The sequence below is a fragment of the Mobula birostris genome, chromosome 8 (genome assembly GCF_030028105.1).
Source record: "Mobula birostris isolate sMobBir1 chromosome 8, sMobBir1.hap1, whole genome shotgun sequence".
Lineage (NCBI taxonomy): Eukaryota > Metazoa > Chordata > Chondrichthyes > Myliobatiformes > Myliobatidae > Mobula > Mobula birostris.
In genome coordinates, this window is record NC_092377.1 from 87,487,080 (window position 1) to 87,511,180 (window position 24,101).

A 24,101-nucleotide genomic window follows, 5' to 3' on the forward strand; every position below is an offset into this window, starting at 1 on the left:
ACCAGGAACGCTGAGCCCATCAAAAAAATAGTCAAATCCTCACCTTTGTAAAGGAATACATAAACTATATTCTGAAATATATATAGACACACACACACAATTTTTTTTATATATAAAGTGCCCAATAATGAGTATAGGCACATATGTGAAATGTGGTGTGTTGCTCTTAGATTGACCTTTCTGATTGGCTCTTGAGAAGCCATGGCTCTGCTTGAAGAGTGCCTCCAGATGTTTATTACATGGAATGTTTTCATATGCAATTTCCTCAGAGGAAGTAGCAATTTTCTTCTATAGCAGCAGTCATCCCCAGCACAACCTCAAACAAACCATCAAGAAACAGGAGCTTAGGTACATAGAGCTTAGAAAAATAGAGGGCTATGGGTAAGTCTAGTAATTTCTAAGGTAGGGACATGTTCGGCACAACTTTGTGGGCCGAAGGGCCAGTATTGTGCTGTAGGTTTTCTATGTTGCTATGTAAACAGGAAGGAGGCATTCTACTGTTTAAATCTCTCCCACAAGTTACCACTGATGTGTATCTTCATCAATCCACCTTGGTTCTGTATCCTTAGAAAAACTTGCCCAGCAAATTCTACTCTTGATAGTCTGTGGAAGAGTTCTCCCCAGAACTGACAAGACATGAAGAAGTGTTTTCAAACTTTTCTCCTGAAAAGCCCAGCAATAAAAGTTTTCAAAACCTCCATGCCAGCAGAAAAAGTTTCTAACTATTTCATCAATTCCTTTCAACATCCCAGTGTCTGCAGTAAACTTACAAAATAGTTTATGTACCTCATTTTATAATCTGATCCTTGGAACTCAGGTTATGTTTTGTTGTTATGCACGGCATTCCTTTCAAGAAATGAGGTGAGCCATCAAGAAACAGTACCAAGATCTAAAGATATGATGCAAAAGTATAGCAGGCTTACCATTGCTTCCACTGATTTTTTTTGTATGTAACAAATTTTAGTTTATGTGTCGTTGCCTACATCTAATTACACCCCCACTTGTTCTAGTGTTTCAAATCATGGACAAACTCAGAATCTCCTCCTTTTGTCTAAAATGCAGTGTTTACACTAACCTACTCTGAAATCCATTTGCAACATCTTTACCTACTCATTTAATTGATTAATATCTCTTGGTAATTTTCACACCCTTGGCCATATCAATTACTATGTCACCATCCCAGTGGACCACCTGAAAATTCAGGATATCGATACAGAATGCAGAACAGTGGACCACAGGAGCAGGCCAATGATATCCGTGATTACTATGATCAGCACAGAAAAAACTGAGGTAGCTCAGCAGGTCAGGCAGCATCTATGGAGGGCAACAGGCAGGCGACGTTTCCAGATGATACCCTTCATCTGGACTATGAACCAATTTAAACTGCACATCTGCTCACACCCCTCCCTGTCTGTTCATGTGACATCAAAATGGCTCTTAAACCTTGCTACCAAAGCCCCTGACAACACACTTGAGACATCTATCATGCTCTGTGTACATACAATGCTTTGTAAATCTCCTTTCCCCATCCAGGGAAACCTTTTCTATGCCTCTCATAATTTTATATATTTCTGTCAGGTCACAACCCCCTCCCCACACACAGCCTCCAATGCTCCACAGAAAACCAGCGAAGCTTGTCCAAAGCCTTTTAAAATGAATATTCTCCAATCCAGGCAATACATAGTTCTTTATTTATTGGCTAAGACATTAATAAACTGTGACCCCTGCATAGATGTTGTGAGCCACTATTTGCCACTTCCTGATGAGTACCTTTTACATTCATGGGACTGGGGTTTGTCTTTCAAGGACAACATTTACCACTAAACTAACCACCCTGAAGACAGTGGAGATGGAGCACCTTCAGGAACCACTGTATTATGCACTAGAAGTGCTACCATAGTTCTTTTTCGGTTGAAGCCATCCAGGCTTTTGGCCCAACAACAATAAAGGAACTACGATACATTTCCACTTGAAGAAAATATTAATCTTCTGAAGGGAAATCACAAATAACCATGTCCCATGTCCTTGCAAAAGGAAGAGCTTACAGACTTAGGTGCTGTGAAATTAGACTCGATGAGTACCTATGGAGAATTTCATAACTGGTACACACCAGCAATAGAGAAAACCGCCGTTTAAAGACCAATAGGGAAACAAACAAACGTGCTACTTTGAACGGGATGGCGTCACCCTTGGGGAGCTGCACTTCCTCAAGCAAGCGAGAAACACTGTATTACTCTTCTGACGTACCTTGTAAGGTTTTGACAGTCAGGAATGAGTCACTCACTGCAAGTTGCACAGCCCAACTAACCCTCAGTTGTCTTCACAGCATTTACAGCGCTGGTCCAAGTAGGTTTCTGGTGAGTGGTTACCCCTGGATATTGATGGTGTGACATTTAACAATAGAAAACTACTGAATTCCAAAGGGAGATACTTCAACATATTTGGAGTTACTCTCATTGAATCATTGCATTGAATACTTAAAAGTACTACTCTCTGTTTGCTAGTTTCTAGGTATTTGGTCTAACAATAATGAAGCAATGATACTCGGGTGCTGTGAAACTATTGAATTGAAAGACATCATTATGTTAAAGATAAACCCCTGACCTTACAGTCACTGTTGTCATGGTCCTCGCAGCTTATTGTCGATCTGCTCTGATCCTTCTCTGTAAATGTAGCACTATGTTTGGCATTAGATTCAGAGGCATAAAACACTACAGCTCAGAAATAGGCCTCTGGGCCCATCTAGTGCATCCCAAACAATTAATCTGCCTAGTCCCATTGATCTGCACTCAGACCATATCCCTCCATACTCCTCCCATCTGAGTACCTATCTAAATTTCTCTTAAGTGTTGACATCCACTACTTCCATTGGCAGCTCATTCCACACTCTCACCACCCTCTGACTGAATAAATTCACTCTCAGGGTTCCCCTTAAACATTTTACCTTTCACCCTTAACCCATGACCTCCTGTTCTAGTTTCACCCAACCTCAGTGGAAAAAGCCTGCTTGCATTTACCCTATCGTAATTTTGTACATCTCCATAACTTTACTGCCAGGATATTAGTCCCACCTCTCCTGGAAGAGAGACCAGTGTCCCAAACATCTGAAGCCCTCCCTCCAGCACCGTCTCCTTAGGTACGTGTTAAACTGCACAATCTTCCTATTTCTAGCTTTACTAGCATGTGGCATGTGTAACAACCCGAAGATCATAAGCCTGGAGGTCCTATCCTTTAATTTATCACCCAACTCCCCGAACTCACTTTGCAGGGCCACGTCACTCTCCTACCCATGTCATTGGGACCTACATGGACCATCCCACCTAAGAATGCTGCTGATTTGATCCAAGATGATCCTGGCACTCGGAAGGCAACATACCATCTGCAAATCTCGTTCTTGTCCACAGAACTTCCTGTGGTGTTCACCTAACCAATAAACCCCCTATCTCGGAGCTTGCCTCTTCTCTTCCCCACCACTTCTGAGCCACAGAGACCTGACCACAGCAGCCTTCCTCTGCTCAGTCATTCCACTCAATGGTATCTGAAGTATTATTTAGAGAAACTGCCACAGGGGCAGTCTTTACTGGCAGCTTATCCCCTTTCTCCATTGTGACAGTCACATAGCTATCTGTGTGCTGCACCTTGGGGGTAACTACTTCCCTTTATCGCCTGTCGGACAACCTTCCGCTTCCCAACCGATCTGGAGTTCATCCAGCTCCAATTCCCTAACACAGTCTGAAAGGAACTGCAGCCGGATGCACTTCTTGCAGGTGCAGTCATCAAGGACACTGGAAACCTCCCTGCCTTCCCACAAGAGGAGCTTTCAACTATCCTGCCTAGCATCTCCATTGCCCTATAAGAAAGAAAATTCAAACTAAAAAAAAAAAATCAATGTACAGTGCCTGCCTCCACTTACCAAAGCCTCCATGAGCCAAAGTTTTCCCTCCTCTGAAACTGGCCCACTCACACAATGGCCACTCTGGCTCAACACAACTTGTTTTTATTGGCTCTTGCCAAGTGCCTAATCATGCACAATCCAGCGTCTCCAAGGAAACTGTGGTGCGCAGAATGCCCCAACTGCCCCGCTTGCTTCTTAGTGGGGCATAACATTCTGTTATAGCCTTTACTTAGCACAATGTACTTGCGTTTTGAAATGTTCTGTAATGGACGGCTTATAAATCTGTTTTTCCATTGTAGAGGCATTGTACGTGTGACAGTAACAAACCAATACCCATACCCTGGGTACAAATGCTCCATGTGTCATTCTAGATGTAGACAATGACTATTTTCCAAGAAATTGTGTATGGAACTGAACAATTACTAACCTTCTGAGCTTATCAAGGAGGGAAAGTCAATGGTAAGGCAGCTGGAGGAGGTACAGCCTAAGACTTTGCCTTGAAGACCACCTGCAGCGACGTCCTGGGGCTGAATGATAACCTTCAAACAGTCACAACCACCTGCTATAGTGCAAGGTCCAGCTCTATGGTGAATATAGTAATCCTAGTAATATATCCTTCCTCTTCCATAAGTCCACGTAAACAATGTGCACCCCCTTCCATTGTGTCATAGCCTCCAAAAACTGTAATTATCTTCATTGAATATAATCCATCCTTCGTAAACCACTGTCAACTCTCACTGAGGAGTTTAAATTTCCTGGTCCTCAGACACTATATTACAGACAGTTCAACTATAACGTGTCTCCATAACACAAATAGCTTATAAAGTAATTGACGTTTAGGGGGCATTATTTGCATTACACAGGCTGCAATCGTAACAGCGCGATAACCTGTGAAAATCTGTTCAAATCTATGCTTCAAGAGCAACTTACACGGCCTATTCTGCTACAACACAACTTTCAATAACACTACTTTTTCAGGGACATACTTATGTTATAGCAGACCTACCTGTACTAATTACAGACTCTAGTAATTTCCCTAATATGGAGATAGGCTTACAGTTATATTTATCTCCTCTTTTAGTGCTAAAGGACAATTTCTAAATAAAAGGAAACTCAAATGATTTGTGTAAAGCATTTGCAATTAGCCTTGTGCTTTAACATTATAGAATGGAAACCATTAGATTCTGTCAATATAAATTTTTAGCACTTCTCTTTTAGTTCCAGTTATTGCTTAATCATTTCCTCTATAACAAACACTGACATGAAATAATTCACAGAACCACAGGGGGCCTTTAAAATCCATCAAATCCAGACTGTGTTATACAAATGCAAGTCAGCCTGTCCCACACTTATGTCCTTCATAGTTCTGCATCTTTCTCTCTTTCATGTTCTGATCCCTCTTAATCTAATCTGCCTCCAATTCTAACCGCTTACTGCAAAAACAAGTTCTCCCCTCATGTCACTTGCAGTTCAGAAAGCATCAGCAAAATAAAAGGCACGTATCCCCAGGAGATGTAAGGCGGCTATTCAGGCCCGTTGTAGGTGGGGCTTTTAGCTCCCACCGCCCACAAATACTACTTGCACTGGCTGGAAATCAGGAGCTCTTTGGGTGCCAAACATTAAGTGTGACCCTGGGCATTCTATGAGGGACAATCGCAATGTACAGGCTGGTCAATCACAGTTCAGCCACAGCATAAAATATGTTTCAGTGTTCTTCAGCCACTGCATGTTTTGCCACGGAATGAGTCAGATACCATCCAGAACCTGAGCTACTGATGCACATAGTAGATGCTGCTGACTGGCATAGTCCCAATGATCTTTATTCCAAAGTATTGTGGCCAAAAGCAGCAGAGATACTTATACCTCAACTTTCCCATTGTCTTCAGTAGTGTTATCAGAATTTCAAAACTTTCACGCAGTCACTTGAATGTTTAAAATTGGTGCATTAGAATTTCTCTACAATAGCATTAAGGACAGAATTAAACATGGAAAAATGTATTTAATGCGTATGGCGAATCCAAATAACACAAATACAAAAACAACACCAACACTTTAGAGCTAGCAATTGTCTTACCGACTGAACACTTACAACCTATACTAACCATTCAGGAACAGAGTTGAACACAAACACAAGTATAAGATAACTAAGTGCTGTGAAGAATGAGCCACAATGAACTGGGGATGATAACAAAGTCCAAGGAAGGTGTTACAATCCAGGTCTGAGCCATGTCATGGTACTGAAACCAAAAGATTCCACTCAGGAAGGTATCAAAGGATACATCAGGGCCAGAAGAGAGAGAAAAAAAGCATTCTTACTTCTATTTGGCACCAGCTGACTAACAGAGGGAGAACAGAGAACAAAAAGACACTTCAATAGTTCCAAGAATAGTCAGCCATTTAGCTTTAACAATTTCTGTTCATGTTTCTTCTGGTCAAAAGCTGGAACTGGACTGCACTCACTCTGACCTTCTGGAAGTATTCTGTGCATTGTGAAGTCCAATTTCTGGACCTTTTCCCAACCAGGAATTTCTTCTCCCTCTTTAATCTTGTGCCTGTTGACCTCTTTTGGCTCCCAGTTAGGCAACACCTCCAAATTTCAGCTTTCAGCAATTTCCCTCCTCATCCCTGCCTAATTTTGGGAATCCCCTGTCCCATTTACCTTTCAAGCTCTCTGCATTCCACAAAGTGAACTCTTGTTCATTCTGACTGGAGCTGTTCTACACACTACCCTCGAGCTGACATCCCTCATCCAGCGAAGTAAGGCTGAATTTAATTTGGCCTCAGTGCCACATTCCTGTCTGTTCCCCACAGCCCTGCACTCACAAAAATTCAAAAATCTAGCTTGCCCTTCAATATATTCAATGATTTTACCTCTGCAGTTTGCTGGGTTAAGAATTCTAATACTCTGCAACAGGATAATACCATGATTCAAAAACTACCACCACATTAAATTGAGGCCACAATGGTAATGCTGCTGGGGAGCATGTCTTCATCTCTCAGATACTGCGCGACACAATTCCCAAAGAGATGTTGGATTCCGTGGTGGGAGGGAGTTCAAAATAAGTGAGCAGGGACCCCACAGTTCCCAAGGAGATGTTGGATTTGCATAATTATAACTTGGCAAGGGCCAATGAAGAGAAGTTAGGTTTTAAGCACAGCAGCTGTTGTGTGAGTAGCCCACTGTTAAAATTGGGAGCTCAGGCTTAAGCTCATAAAGGCCTCAGCAAGAAGAGGCGAAGGCTTTTTTCAATTTTCACTCTCTTATTGCACAGTCAGAGCAGTGGGGATGCCAGGCATGAATGCTCTTCTCACGAGATGTGAGAAGGCAGGGAGATCTCCTGTGTCACCTGCAAGAAGTGTACCCAGCTGCATCTACTTTTAGACAGCATTAAGGAATTGCAGCCGGAATGGGATGAACTCGGGAGACTGAGGGGTTGATCAATAGGACACAAAGGGAGGTAGTTACACCCAAGGTGCAGGACTGGGTGACCATCAGGAGGGGGAAAGGGGGGGGGGGTTGTGCTGAGCACCCCGTGGCCACTCCTTTCAACTACAGGTACTGTATACTGCTTTGGATACTATTGTGGGTGTTAAACTAGCAGTGGTCAGAGCTCTAGCACTGAGTCAGGCTCTGTGGCTCAGAAAGTGAGGGTGAAGCAGAGCAGTGCAGTAGTGATAGAGGTTCCATAGCGATTCGGCATTCCATTGTTAGAGGGGCAGACTGGAGATTCTGTGGACATGAAAGAGACAGCCAGATGGTGTGTTGTCTCCCATGTGCCAGGGTCAAGGATGTCGCGGATCAGATCCCAACGGGGGCAGCCATTAGCCATGCTACAGATTGGTACCAAACGACATAGGTAGGAAAAGAGAGGAAGTCCTGAAGACAGAATATAGGGAGTTAGGTAGAATGCTGAAAAGCAGGACCTGCAGGGTAGTAATCTCTGGATTGCTGCCTGTACCAATTGCCAATGAGGATAAGGATAGGATATTTTGGCAGATGAATGCGCAGGGAAGAGCTGGTACAGGGACAGGGTTTCAGATTTCTGGATCAGTGCGATTTCTTCTGGGGAAGGTAGGACCTGCACAACTAGGACAAGTTACACCTGAACCCAAGGGCGACCAATAACCTTGCAGTCAGGCTTGCTAGAGCAGTTAGGGAGGGTTTAAACTAATTTGGCAGGGGGGGGGGTGGAAGCTAAAGTGATCGTGCTGAGGATGGGGCAGTTGATATACAACTAGATGCAGTGTGCAGTGACACTAAGGAAGGACATGCAGATGATAGGGCAAAATTGCAGTCAGTGGTGAATGAGCTGGAGTGCAACATGGAAGGGAAATTGAGAAGGGTGGTGAATACAGGACCAAAGGTGTTATATTTGAATACACGCAGTGTACGGAATACAGTAGATGACCTTGCAACACAATAAAAGATCGGCAGGTATGACATTGTGGGCATCACTGAGTTGTGGCTGACATAAGATCATAGTTGGAGCATAAAAACCAAGGATATGTAGCATATCAAAAGAACAGGCAGGGCAGGTAAACGGGGGGGGGGGGGAATGGAGTGGCTCCATTGGTTAAAAAAATGAAATCAAACCCTTATAATGGGGTAACATAGATTTGGAAAATGTAGAATCCTTGTGGGTAGATTTAAGAAACTGCAAGGATAAAAAAGACCCCAATGGGAGTTGTGTATGTCCTCCAAACAATAGCCAGGACGTGGGATACAAATTAAAATGGGACATAGAAAAAGCAACGTTAAAAAGGGCAATGTTATGATTGTCATTGGGCATTTCAATATGCAGGTAGATTGGGAAAGTCAAGTTACTCCAGGATCTTAAGAGATGGAATTTGTAAAGTACCTATGAGATGGCTTGTTAGAGCATTGTTCTCTTAAGGGAAAATCTTGCCTCACAAATCTGTCTTTCAGGAGATAGCATGGAGGATAGGCAAAGGAGAGTCAGTGAATATTGTTTCCTTAAATTTTCAGAAAGCCTTTGACAAAGTGCCGCACGTGAGGCTGTGTAACAAGAGCCCATGATATCACAGGAAAGATTCTAGCACGGATGGAAGATTGACTGACTCACAGGAAGCAAAGAGTGGGAATAAAGGGGGCCTTTTCTGGTTGGCTGTTGGTGACTGGTGGTACTCCACAGGGTTTGCTGTTGGGACTGCTGCATTTCTAACTGTATATCAATCATTTGGCTGATGGAATTGATGGTTTTCTGGCCGAATTTGCAGATAATACGAAGATAGGTGGAGGGCCAGGTAATGTTAAGGAAGCTGGGAGTATGCAAAAGGACTTAGATTGGGAGAATGGGCAAAGAAGTGGTAATTGGAATATAGTATTGACAAGTATAGTAGAAGAATTAAAGGTGTAGACTATTTTCTAAACAGGGAGAAATTTTTTAAAAATCCAAGGTGCAAAGGGATTTGGGAGTCCTCATGTAGGACTCCCTAAAGGTTAACTTGCAAGTTGAGTCAGTGGTAAGGAAGGCAAATGCAATATTAGCATTCATTTCAAGAGGACTAGAATATAAAAGCAAGGATGTAATGCTGAGGCTTCATAAGGCACTGGTCAGACTGCACCTGGAGTATTGTGAGCAGTTCTGGACACTCCATCTAAAACATGATGTACTGGCATTGAAGAGGGTTCAGAGGAGGTTTACAAGAATGATTCCAGGAATGAAATGGCTAACGTACGAAGAGCATTTGATGGCTCTGGGCCTGTACTCACTTTCATTGAAACCTATTGAATATCGAAAGGCCTCGATAGAGTAGATGTTGAGAAAGTTTCCTACAGTGGCTGTCAAGGACCAGAGAATACAGCCTCAGAATAGAGAGATGTCCAATTAGAACATAGATGAAGAGGAATTTCTTTGACCAGGGGGTAGTGAATCTGTGGAACTCATTGCCACAGACAGTTGTGGAGGCCAGATCGTTGGGTATAGTTAAAGCGGAGGTTGATATGTTATTTATTAGTCAGGGCATCAAAGGTTACGGGGAGAAGGCAGGAGAATGGAACTGAGAGGGATAACAAGTCAGCCATGATGGATTGATGGAACAGACTCAATGGGCTGAATGGCCTAATTCTTCTCCTATGTCTTACGGTCCTATACCAATTCTCCCATCTGATCTACTTTTTCTGTTCAAGTGACTTCAGTTCCTTGTTCAACATCATTCTGCCATGAGCATTAACAAGGCACAAGGAGTTACTAGCCTTAATCCTGAAACTCAGTGCTTTTCCTACATTCAGCTATATGCAAGTTGCTCTAAAAAAAAGATAAAAATGAACTATACACTTTTTCCACTGGATTCAAGTACAACAAATTCAGAGCACTTTGTCACAAAAAAAAGTATCCATCACCAAGGAAGCGCACCATCCAGGCCATGCTCTCTTCTCACTGCTGCTGTCAGGGAGGATGTACAGGAGCTTTGCGTCCTATACCACCAGGTTCAGAACAGTTATTATCCCTCAACCATTTGGCTCCTGAACCAGCACTCACCTCAACTGTGAGCTGATTCTACAACATACTGACTCACTTTCAAGGACTCTACACCTCTTGTTCTCAATAGTACCCTAACCAATGTTCCCTCTAATTTTTAGTAGTCAATCTGCGCAAAAATCTCATGTTGTGCAAATTCTTTTCCTGTGACAAAAGCTTGCGTGCACTGAATGCACACGTGGCACAGTTTATGTAGGTTTACAAAATATTTGACATAAAACTGCACAGAACAATAAAATAACATACATATTCAAGTCTCCCAGTGGCCACACATTTTAATTCCACATCCCATTCCCATTCTGATATGTCTATCCACAGCCTCCTCTACTGTAAAGATGAAGCCACATTCAGGTTGGAGGAACAACACCTTATATTCCGTCTGGGTAGCCTCCAACCTGATGGCATGAACATTGACTTCTCAAACTTCCGTTAATGCCCCACTTCCCCCTCGTACCCCATCCATTATTTATTTATTATTATTATTATATATATATATATATAAAATAATATATATTCTCTTTCTCTGTCCTTTTTCTCCCTCTGTCCCTCTCACTATACTCCTTGCCCATCTTCTGGGCTTCCCCCCCTCCCCCTTTCTTTCTCCCTGGGCCTCCTGTCCCATGATTCTCTCATATCCCTTTTGCCAATCAACTGTCCAGCTCTTGGCTCCATCCCTCCCCCTCCTGTCTTCTCCTATCATTTTGGATCTCCCCCTCCCCCTCCCACTTTCAAATCTCTTACTAGCTCTTCTTTCAGTTAGCCCTGACGAAGGGTCTCGGCCCGAAACGTCAATTGTACCTCTTCCCAGAGACGCTGCCTGGCCTGCTGCGTTCACCACTAACTTTGATGTGTGTTGCTTGAAATTCCAGCATCTGCAGATTTCCTTGTGTTTACATTTTTAAGTCACTCAGTTATTTTTTTTTTGTCCTGTCTTTGGCATTTACCCATTCTTTGTAAACTCTATCTAGACTAATAGAATTTCCATCCAATTGATAGCTTTTGATTCTCATTAACATATCCAAATGACATTAGGAACTTCTACTATTTTGTTAAGCCATTCAACTTTAAACAAATTTGCAGTTCTTTTACACTTCATGCCCTTCGCTTCTTTTGAATTCGACATAGTGAATCAATATTTTTTTCAATAAAAACTTAGTAAGCTATCTACAGGATTTGAAACAGATCTTTGTAAACTTTACGATATGAACACTGTCCGCCAAAAATGGCTGCCGCCGTGATGCAGCTGTACAAACTGGAACAGGAAAGGTGAGGTGACGTAAATTAGTGACGTGCATTGCGGTATTTGAAAAACTGACTAACTAGTTAATAGAAACGTTTAGCTAAAAGATTATTTTCAATGATTATTAATTACTACATTATTTTAGGTAACTAAACTTTTGTGCGCACAGTAATTTCCCTTGTGCGCTGGTTGAAAAACGTGTGCGCGCGCACATGCGCATAGCTTATAGGGAACCTAGACCCTAACCCAAAATAAATTTGAGGATAGTACATGGTACAGGTTGAGTATACCTCATCTGAAATTCCAAAACCAAAAAACCTCCAAAATCTAAATATTTTTTTTAAGCACTGACATAAGATCACAAATAAAAAATTCTACAAGACCCTGAGAAGGTTCCCAGGTGATGTGCAGGTTTCTGCGCACCACAGACAGTTCTGAGAAGTGACCTCACATATGGAATAAACAGAATTTAATGAAAAACAGAAAAACACTGCATAATTAAGACCTCGATCATAAATTGAAAGGAAGGATTCATAAGTGTCAACAGGGACATGTACAGCTTAACAGTATGCTGATTATGAATCAAGATCTATCACAACAAAGTGAAAACTGAAGGCAATTGTGAATATTCAGCACGCTGGTTGCAGAAATTTAAGAAAAGGCATGGAATTGAATTTTTGAAAATTAAAAACAAAATTTTTTTAAGATAAAGCGTCTGCTGATCACGAAACAGCAGAGAAACTCATTGAAGTTTGCTGATGGAAAATCCAACACCAGGTCAAGTCTACAATGCTGTTTTTATACCTTATATCAAACCTAAAAAAAAGTAAAAATACAATACATTGTACTGTAACCTTTTAATCAAAACACAGCACCGTAGGTGGAGAATGAAAGCCTGCCATTGTTTGCTGTTGTTGAACAGCTGATTCAGGTATTCTCCTAATGCTGCTGTACAGCTTCTGTTACCCTGCACACATTATATTGTCATTATATTGATGGTATGTAATAACTTTTTACTATTAAGTACATGTGTGTGATGACCAGGTGCAAGACAAAGACTGCTTACCAGTAGCACACAAACTCAGAGATGGCAATCACAAGTTATCTCATTATATATTCCAAAATCCCAAAAAATCTGAAATCCAAAACACATCTGGCCTCACACATTTCAGATAAGGGATACTCAAGCTTACTGTATATTATGTCGTTCCAGTCACCAAATAACACTTAATACTACTGAGCTAATACAAAGTTAAGTACTCTTATTTCTGTTTCCCAACCACCTTCCTACTTAACCAATATACAGTACTATGCAAAAGTCTCTGGCACTCTCGACATACATGTGCCCAAGACTTTTGCACAGTTTTGTAAACTTACTTTTACTTCATTAAAATCAAGTAAACTTACACACTATACATAGGCATTTCTGTACTTAAAACTACATTAAACATAATTTTTGCAGGTACATTTATGTTCAGTATGTCTGTTCTGATTGACCACTTCAGTTAAACTACACAACCTTAACTTGCTCATCATAATCATTCATTGAACTATTATATATTTAAGTTAGATATTATTTCATTTGGAATAAGTGTTATGAAACACAGTTGCATAGAAATAAATGAAAATGACACAATTGACAGCAAAATAGCTTGAGCAATGACAGGTACAGCAGCTATTAAGAAATAAGCCACAGTGAAATGACTGGTTCAAAATGTATATTCCAGCAACATATCGCTGTGCTGTCAATTGTTTAATCACTGGTGAGCATAACATTCAGAAATATGTTGATCATAAGGACATAAGAAATAGGAGCAGGAGTAGGCCATCTGGCCTGTCGAGCCTGCTTCACCATTCAATAAGATCATGGCTGATCTGGCCACGGACTCATCTCCACCTACCTGCCTTTTCCCAATAACCCTTAATTGCCCTACTATGCAAAAATTTATCCAACCTTGTCTTAATATATTTACTGAGGCAGCCTCCATTGCTTCATTGGGCAGAGAATTCCACAGATTCACCTCTCTGGGAAAAGGTGTTCCTCTTCATCTCCAGCCTAAATCTACTCCCCCGAATTGTGAGGCTATGTCATAGACTCTCTGATCTCTATTACACACTTTGTTTGCTAACATCAGGTTAAAACAGCTGATTTCTCCTTTTATCATCAATATTCATTCTGCTTGATTCTTATTGCCCCACCCCCGTGCCTGAGAATGAGAGGAGATACGAGGGGCATAAGAAAATTTTAGCCTTAGCCTTCACCCTAAATCTGTGCCCTCCAGATTTACTTGTTCCTGATGAAGAGATCTAATGGGCTAAATTGCCTGAATTTGTACAATTCAATGTAAATTTTGTCAGCGACTGCTGTCATAAATGTTTGAAGTTCCAGAAAACCATGCGCTTTCCCTCCCACTCTTAGAGTCAGAGCACTTCAGACAGAAACGGACCCTTCGGCCCACAGAGTCTGTGCTGGACAGTTTCTAAAATAGGTTCTTGGATCTATTCAGCTAAAAACTAGTAACTGTGGAAAATGAATAGCGACCAGAATAGTGGGTTTGCAAATGGCTTAATGGTAGGAAGCAGAGAGTGATGGCCGTAGATTGTCTCAGACTGGAAGCCTGCAATCAGTGGTGTGGTTGGGACCTTTGTTATTTGTTATTTAAATTATTTCGATGTGTTTGTACAAGTATGTCAGTGATAACACTAAATTAGGTGGTACTGTCGACACTGAAGAAGATAGCTAGAGAGAGAGATATACTTTATTGATCCCAAAGGAAATGACAGTGTCACAGTAGCATTACAAGGGCACAGATATAAATATTAGAAGAGAAATAGAAAGAATAAAAAATAAGTTACCTCAAGCAGTCTAACCGGAGGGGGTCATCACTTCCCCAGCTATAGGTTGACTCATTATAGAGCCTAATAGCCAAGGGTCAGAATGACCTCACAGAGCGCTCTTTGGAGCAGAACAGTTGTCTTAGTCTATTACTAAAAGTGCTCATCTGTTCAGCCGAGGTGGTAGGCAGAGGGTGAGAAACATTGTCCAGAATTGTCAGGATTTTCCAGAGGATCCATTATTCTACCACAGCCTCCAGCGTGTCCAGTTTGACTCCTATAACAGAACTAGTCTTTCTAATCAGTTTATTGACCCTGTTGGCATCACCCCTGTTGATGCCATTGCCCCAACACACCACCGCATAGGATAATGTACTGGCGACAACAGACTGGTAGAACATATGACGAAGTGGCCTGCATACTGCGGAGGACTTTAGTCTTCTCAGGAAGTAGAGGCAACTCTGGCCTTTCTTTACACAGCCTCTATGTTGGTGCTCCCCTCAAGTCTGTTATTCAGGTGTACCCCCCAGGTACTTGTAGGTCTTCATCACATCCACATCCTCACCATCAATAGTAACAGGGAGGAACGCAGGCTTAGTCTTCCTAAAGTCCATCACCATCTCCTTTTCTACTGACGTTGAGCTGCGGATGATTCAGCTTATACCATCTAACAAAGTTCTCCACCAGGGCCCAACATTCATCCTCCCTTTATACACCTAAACATTCCTGAGTCATTGGAGAACTTCTGATAATCAGATTTCTGATAAGGTAATCAAAATTAAAATGGGATTTTGATCAGTTAGGTAAGTGAGCCAAAAATTGTTGCACATTAGGAAGTCAACCAAGGATTGGATTTTCAGTAGATCATTGGGCATGGGAGTTGTCCTTACCCAGACAACTAAATCCAAAAAGGAAGTGGTGAATTAAATTATAGGAACATAGAAAACCTACAGCATAATAGAGGCCCTTCGGCCCACAATGCTGTTCCAAACAAGTACTTACTTTAGAAATTACCTCATAGCCCTCTATTTTTCTAAGTTCCAGGTACCTATCCAAGAGTCTCTTAAAAGGCCCTATTGAAAACTTACCCCTGACATCTCCTCTGTACCTACTTCCAAGCACCCTAAAACCGTGCCCTCTCATGTTAGCCATAAATTATAAATTGAGGTTGCTCATTCAATGGAACATTAAACATGAAGACTATGAGATTACTTCTGTAATGGGGAACTTCCTGCCTTAATAAGCAGAGGACCACCACTATATTCGGACCAGGTGTATGCAGGATCATGATCAAGTGAGCTCAAAAAATTCTACCGATTCAAGGCTGCTCAGAACACAACGCAGCTAACACAGCCTATGCCTTCCTGTTGCCAAGTCCCCAATACTGCTTACCTGCACTTTCTTTGACAGACCTGCTGTTGCCACACAAGGGATTTGTTTCCTCCCCTATATAATGTTCAGAGCAGCCAAAATTAAACTGAGTGCTTTACTATTTATGGCACCTTTCACTGTGATGAAGCAAATTACTCCACTCTCGGTTCATTGATCTCCCACTGACACTTGATTAAGTGATTTTAAATTCTCATCCTTACTTTGATTTCCTCTGTGGCTTCCCCTCCTGTCCGTCCCAGTAACCTCCTCCGACCCACAATCTTTCGAGATTTCTGGCCTCTTGACATCATCAAATTCACCCGCTCCACCTCTGGCAGCGATGCACTGAGCTGCCAATCTCTGCAATACCCGAGACAAACCTCTTCTGTCTTATTTTCCTACCTTAAGACATTATGCACTACCCAGCTCTACTATTGAGCTTTTGGTTATTGATATCTCCTTTTGTCTTATGTGCCAAATTTAGCCTGCTCAAGCTCCAAGCAGCTGTACCAAGGGACAATTTATTTTGCCGATATATTTATGGCATTACAATATTGTTCTTCTGCACCTTTCCAATTTGCCTTATAATCACCCCTTCGATTACAAGGTGGAAAAGATCAGTTTATTCCAACTCTGATTGTTTTTCCTTCTCTCCCCTCCCATCGGGCAGAAAATACAAGAGCTGAAGTTCAGCTACTTGCAAGTTCAAGGACAGCTTAAATACCACTGTTATCAGACTCTTGAACAGACCGCTTAACACTAAAAATGAACTCTCAATCTTCCAGGCTACCTTGTCAGAGCACATGCACTTTCTTTGTCTGCATGTTCTCTGTATCTATAAAACTATCTCTGAATTCTGATTTTCCTTTTTTTTTAACCTCCTTGACATCCTTGTGTATGGGATGATCTGTCTGGATGGCATGTAAACCAATCATGGAACATCTGAGAACAACAAACCAATTCCTCCCCAGTAGTTTGACGTTCTTTAGAAGCTGCAGATTCAAGGCTGATCCTTTATCATTCACATCCACAGATGTTCTGCCAGCTCTCAGGAGTCCCTTAGTATCAAGGATGGTTTGCTCCAACTACACCCGTCACTTCACCACTCCCCCCCCAACCTCCCTTACTACCATTCAGGGCCCCAAACAGTCCTTCCAGGTGAGGCAACACTTCACCTGCGAGTCTGTCGAGTTATCTACTGAATTCAGAGCTCTCGTTGCGGCCTCCTCTACATTGGTGAGACCCAACATAGACTCTGGGACTGCTTTGTTGAGCACCTTTGCTCTGTCCACCACAAAAGGCAGAATTTCCGGTGACCACTCATTTTAATTCTACTTCCCACTCCCATTCCAACATGTCAGCCCATGGCCTCCTCTACTGCCACGATGAGGCCACTCTCAGGTTGAAGCAGCAACACCTCTGCTATCTGGGTAGCCTCTAATCTGATGGCATGAACGTTGATTTCTCTAACTTCCAGTCATTTCTCCCCCTCCACCTTTGCTCTTTTCCAGTCTGGCTCCCCACTCACACCTTTCCTTCTCCTCACCTCTGTCTGGTGCTCCTCCTCCTCACCTCTGTCTGGTGCTCCTCCTCCTCTTTCTGCCATGGTCCACTCTCCATCAGATTCCTTCTTCTTCAGCCCTTTACCTTTTCCACCTATCACCTCCCAGATTCCCTTTCTTTTCAAATCTTTTTATTATTATCCAAAATTAACACGAGTATATTAAAGTAAGCAACACTTACAATGTCTCAAGAAAAAAAAACATTATTTTAAAGATCTCTGTCTGCCAGTGTGTTGGCATCAAGGATAGTTTGCTGCCACTATGGCTCTGTATTTGTAGGAGCCTAGTGGTGCAATGATATGGGACCTACAGACTCTTCAACTGGGGCAGATGGTTGATTAAGGGAATTGTGGATAATCTAGAAGGTGGCATGCTCCTTGCACTGTTTATGCTGAGGTCCGGTGAGGTCTGATGAAGCACAATGGGGATCATCGTGCTTTTCCAAATGTTCAGAATCATACATCACAGAAACAGGTCATATGGTCCAGCATTTCCATGGCAACCATCAAGTTTTGCCTTTAAACCTGGTCTGGTGTATGTAAGCCCCTGCCACAATTAGTTCGGTCAGACAGGTTGCTGTTTAGACATTATAATTTTGTTCACGACTAAAACTCAACTGCATCTCTGGCTGCTGTTTCCATTGACACAGCAATTTCAACTGTTCTTTTAAAATGCGAGTTGTGCTTCAGTAAGGAGCAATTTTTAAAAATACTTTCTTGTAAGATTCCACAAACTAAATGATCTCTCAGTGCATCATTAATCCCATCACTGAACTGACAATGCTCAAACAATTTCTTCAATTCAGCCACATACATTGAAATTAACTCTACTTCCTTTTGATTCCACTTATGAAATCTAAAGCGTTCTGCAATTAACATTTGTTTTAGTTCAAATTTTTCCTGCATTACTTTCATGATATCAGAGCTCATTCTGGCTGGTCTGGCTGGAACAGTTAAACTTCTAAGCAAACTATATGCTTTTCCACCCAATGCATTCAGTAATACAGGCACTTGCTTTTCATTGGCTGTTTCATTTGCTTCAAAATATTACTCAATTCATTCAGTATACATCATTCAGTTATCTGTTTTGCAATCAAATGCATCTATCTTTCCAATGTAGCCAGCCATCTGATATTTTTTAAATTTCTTCTTATTATCACATGGTTCCCACTGTTTAGGAACTCGTGGCTGCACTTTGTCATCCATTAAAAGAGCTATGTAATTTGATCCACTCCCTTTAGCTTTGAAAACTTTTCTTTGTTAACTATGGAGTATATCGAACTCTATTTTGAGATTTACAGCTGAACTTCCTTCACAATTGCCAACAGCACATTCCAGTTCACAACAACTTACAAAGGTTGAGTATTATTTTAAATATCCCCTCTGTTTGTTTTAACCAAATTACAACGTTTGTACTTTAAATACATTCTGTCTCATTATCAGCTTTTTTGTGAGTGGAATCAGATTCTCCTCATCAAAAGAGACTGCAGGTGCTAGAATCTGGAGCAACACACAATCTGCTGGAAGGACTCAGTGGGTTGAGCAGAATTAGCAAAAAGAAAGAAAATATCATTTTGACAGATGCCGGGTTGTGACCTGAAACATTGACAATTATTTTTTCTCCCACCAATGCTGCTCAACCTGCTGAATTCTTCTTGCAGATTGCATGTTGTGCTAGATTCCAGCATCTGGGGTCTTTTCTGTCTCCACACTGCTATTCCACGGCGAAGTCTCTACAACCATGCTGACACTGAAGAAACTTTCCTCCCCTCATCCTGATGAAGGATTATAACCTGAAACATCAACAATTTTTCTCCTCGACAAAAATTTATCTTCCATGCAAAGGTAGCTCATGGATACCAAAACTAAGACCACATAAAGTTAACTGCTGTACAAGGATGCAAGATCAATTTACACCAATAAAAAGTAGTTTGTTTTCAATTGCATAGTTAACAATCAGCACCAATTTCAATTTTGTTTTCTCATCCTTTTCTGAGCTGTATCATTCTTTAAGGAATTCACAATGCCTTCTATCCAGATTTTAGCTATTTATCCATTCCAAACAATCTCAAGTGATACCTCTGAAACTGTATGGAGTCAGGTCTTTTTAAAATATTGCAAGTTTTTCCCATTTCCCCACATCTAAAAGAGCAGGAATTTTAATAAAATTCTATCAGAGTTGTTCCAGTCGACAATATTACCTAGAATGACCCTCCCAATTGTCCCTACTTCTCATTGAAAACATGGTCAGCGACATTTAGGCAACATAGCTGACAATACGGCAAGGAACCATGTTACTCCACTACAAAAACAACAGCATTCAATTTGAAGGCCATATAACATTTCAAAATCTCTCAATGAATTCTCCTGCTCTTGAAGCAAGTGAAGCTGCAATTCCCTTACCAGGTTCTGTACAGTTCTTGTACGGAGGGGAGACGGCTTTAGCATTTGTGGTGTTCTCATCGATATGCTCCATCAGTCTCCGGCCAAGCCACTTGTTATGCACCTCCAGTGTGTAACTTGTCACACAGTAGCCTAGGAAGAACAAAATGAAAGTTAAATTGGAAAATGCCAGTAAACATCTGATTTTTTTTAAAAAAAGAATGTAATAAGACTCAATTTTTTGGTGGCAATGTTAGAAATTCTTGCATCTCTGCTTTCCCCAGACGAAAGAGCCAAGCTTTACTCTTCCTTTGTAACCAGCAACAATGCAAGAAGTCCAAAGCGACAAACTCCAGATTCCTCTTTTTGTAGCTGAGTTCTCCGCCAAGCCACAGGCACTTGAAATAGATGGGTCACTCTTCTGGCCATTTACCTCATCCTTCTAAAGATCTCCAACTACACGTTTCACACCACCATGGTTTCCCATGCTCTCTAACTCAGACTGCTTTAACACTAATATCCTACACATTACTTCATTTCCTTTCTTCCAAAATATCCTCTCACTTGTTTCTTTCACATTTGTCCAGCATCCCTCTAAATGGATCTCTACTATTCAGTTCAACTATTCCATGTGATACAGAGTTCCACTCTTTCAACTTACTCTAGAATCAGAATGCTTTCTCATGAATTGCCTTTCTGTATTTAACAATGGTATTTGTGCTTAATGCCATTACCTTTACACCCCTATGAGACTATGGATACAGTGGATTCCCATTCATTGGGACACATCGGGATCAACACATTTTGGCCCAATTAAGTGGCTGTCCCAATTAGCCAAAGTTTCATGGAAATCATCAAAAAGGTACCAAAAAAAGACAAAGTACTATCTAACAGTGTAACAAATTATGTATTTAAATGAAATACAGATCAAATTAGAACACTATCAGTACTACAAATCTGTATTTGTGCCTAATAGTTATCGGAGAGATTTGTCCAGAGTACTTTGCTGTGTTCTTTTGATTGACTGCAAATGAACAAAATCTGCACCAACATATAGTGCAGATAATGGACCGCCTTCATACAATGCTTTTGATGATTACATCCTCCAAATTTTTTATTTTCATCTAACATTCAAGATGATTGATCACACAGACACACGCAACTGATGCTATTTAAAAACGGTTCACTCTCAGCACCGTGTAGTGTCTAACAGCCACCCAACCGTACACGACTAATGCTAGTTAGAAATTGCAATGGTCTCCTGTCCCAATTAGGTGGCATGGTGTCCCAAATAAACAATGGGAATCCCAGCTATTTTCTTGATTATTTTTTGTTCATTAAGAGTTGTCCCAAATAAGCAGCTGCCCCAATTAACCAAAGGCCCAATTAACCAGAATCCACCGTATTTTTATTGTAAATGATTCCTATTCAAAGGACCACTTAATCACACCTTACATGAACAAGTGTCTCCTGGCACCAAGCCTGTCTTTCACCATGTTGGTGTTGTGTAATAATTTACATAAACTTTCTCCAAGGCTGCTTTTGCGTTCACTCTTTTCAATGTCCCCTGGACATCCAATTATTAGAGGAGAGAGAGAAGCCACCAGTGACCTCAAAATGTTCAGTATTTTTTAGAAGCAAAAGAAGCACTTATCAAAATCTGGTCAGTGTTCTAATATGGGAAAGGCACCTGCAATGCTTTGTACAGCAAATCCCAGCAGTCTGTACAGTAGTGTGACAATACCAGATTATCACTTTCAGTGAAATTGATTGAGAGATAAATATTGTCACACACAGCAAAGATTACCCCTACTCTGGTGAACATCATCACACACACATGGGAACTTTCACCTAAGGGAGACAAGGCCTTGGCTTAACAACCTATCCAAAAGACACTGCCTGTCAACGCTGCACGGAATCAGCACTGCAATGTAGCATTAGCCTCATGTACGTTTGTAGATATACCTCTGGAGCATGATTTCACATGGTGCTGAAAGAACTATTGCTGACCCCCCCCACCTTCGCCATTAGCAGCAGAGCATCTAACACAGTAAATCAGGCATGGAATAACTTCTTAAAGAAATGAGACAAATAGGAGAGGAGAAAGCCACTTGGTACGTCAAGTCTGTTCCTCCATTCCTGGCTGATCGTCTGAATTCAATATCCTGTTTCATCACCCTCCCCAAATTCTTTGATATCTCTAGCCTTTAGAAAAACAGCCAACGTGTGTTTGAGTATATTTAATGATTTGGCTTCCACTGTTTTCCATTGGTCCTACAGTTCACTCTCTCAGAGAGGTGAGAGACTTTTTCCTCATCTCAATCCTAAACGGCTCACCCCATATTCTTAGTGTGAGACTCTTGGTCCTACAGCCCCCTGCCATTGGGAACATGTTCCCTGCATTTAACCTGCCCAGTTCTGTTAGAATTTTGTAGGTTTCTGTCAGATCTCAAGTCTTCTGAACTCCAGTGAACATTAAAAACCCAGTCATATATCAGCAAGAATCAGCCTGGTGAATCTTCACAGGGCCCTCTCCATAACACGAGCATTTTTCATTAGATAAAGTGACCAAAGCAACATAAAATACTCAAGGTGCAGACTTACAAGAATTCCTACACCTGAATGAACTCAAGATTCAGGATTAAATTTATTTTTCACAGGTGCTGTACATCAATAATCAAATGAAATGCATTATGTGCGTTAACAAGCAACACACCCGACGATGTGGTGTGGGCAGCCCTAAGTATCACCTCACATTCCGGTGCCAACAGTGCGTGCCCACGACGCTCGGCGGAACAACACAGAGCACAACAAAAACAGCAAAAAACAAGCCCTGTTTCTCACTCCCTCCCTCCCACACACATATATAGAATCATCTCACTAGGAAGGCCAGCCTATGTTTGTCTTACTTGCATGCTTAGGAAACCGTCATGCTGTACCTCCTTTTCCCCATCTGTTGCTTCAGATAATAACTGGTCTTCCTGACTTTGCCAACACAGTGGATAACCTCATATTTACTTATATTTTATTCCATCTGCCCCTACCATCAACCTGGAGTTTTTCTGCTTCCTCTTCAATCCTCCAAACCTCTTCAGACCTCCACTCCCATTCTGGTTTGTGTCATTCGTAAATCTATAGATGTACCATTTATTTTCCTCATCCAGACCACAAATCTATATTGTGATTAACCAGAGACCAAGAGCTGATCCCTGTGGTTCCTCACCTGTCCCTGGCTGCCAGTCACATAAAGATCCACTTATTCTTGCTCTGTTACCTGTCAAGTCAATCAATTCCCTTTCCACATCAGCACATTTCCCTCATTTCCTGTGTGCTTACATAAATGAAATTCATTAAAAGCTTTCAGAAAGTCCACGTAACACCACATCCACAAGTTCTCACTCATCCATTTCATGTGTTCCATCCTTAAAAAGACTCCAATGGACTTGTTTGGCGTGACTTTCATTTCATAAATCCAGGTCCACTTCACTGGATCCTGCCACTCTTCACACAAATCCTGTAATACTTTTTTTTTTAAAAAATATGGATTTCAACAGTTTCCCCACAATTTTTAATATTGGGGCTTTAGTAATCCCTTAAGTTTCCCAATACAATTTCTCTACTATTACTGATTTCATTTAGTTCCTCCCTCTCACTGAAGCCTACTCTCCCAGCAGTTCAGGAGGCTACCTGTATCTTTCTCCGTGAATGCAGAACCACGGCAGGAATCTGTGAAGACAAGAGACTGCAGATACTGGAATCTGAAGCAGCAAACGACCTACTGCAGCAACTCAGCTGGTCAAGCAGCATCTGTGTGGGGGAAAGGAACTGTCAACATTTCAAGTTGGCAGCCTGCATAAGGACTGGTTTGTTGTTCCAGAGTATGATTTTGATTGTTTTGCCATTTCTTTCTTCCACACTATGATTTCCTCTCTGTCTGACTGTAAGAGCCCTACGTTTGTCTTTGTAACATTGTCTTAAGTTCAGGGTCAAGCAGATGTAGATTCAAATCCAAGAGGAAGAAGTTTCCTCCAGCAGAATACAGCAACTGGTGAGGAAAGTTTAAGCCAACAGGATAAAGAAGTTTATTGAATCAGATGGATTGAAGGCAGAAATCATATGTTGAGGGAAACTATGTTTTTAAAAAAGGTGCAATCTTACTAAAAGATGGTAAAGGTGAGCTTTATTTGTCACAAGTACGTAGAAACATATAGTGAAATGCACCATTTGGAACAAAGCAAATCATCAAGGATTGTGCAGGGCAGTCTGCAAGTGTTGTCACTATAATTCCAGCACCCACAACTCACTAACTCTAAG

At 41.4% G+C, this 24,101-nt stretch overlaps 1 protein-coding gene across 1 annotated transcript in view; it reads right to left on the reverse strand.

Annotated features, from left to right (window-relative positions):
- The window catches only part of slc24a3 (solute carrier family 24 member 3), a 376,276-nt gene that overhangs the window by 313,192 nt on the left and 38,983 nt on the right, over positions 1-24,101 (reverse strand). The window contains exon 2 of the mRNA XM_072265589.1: positions 19,809-19,940. Within this exon, the coding sequence (XP_072121690.1) occupies positions 19,809-19,940 (132 nt within the window). The remainder of the gene's footprint in view (positions 1-19,808; positions 19,941-24,101) is intronic.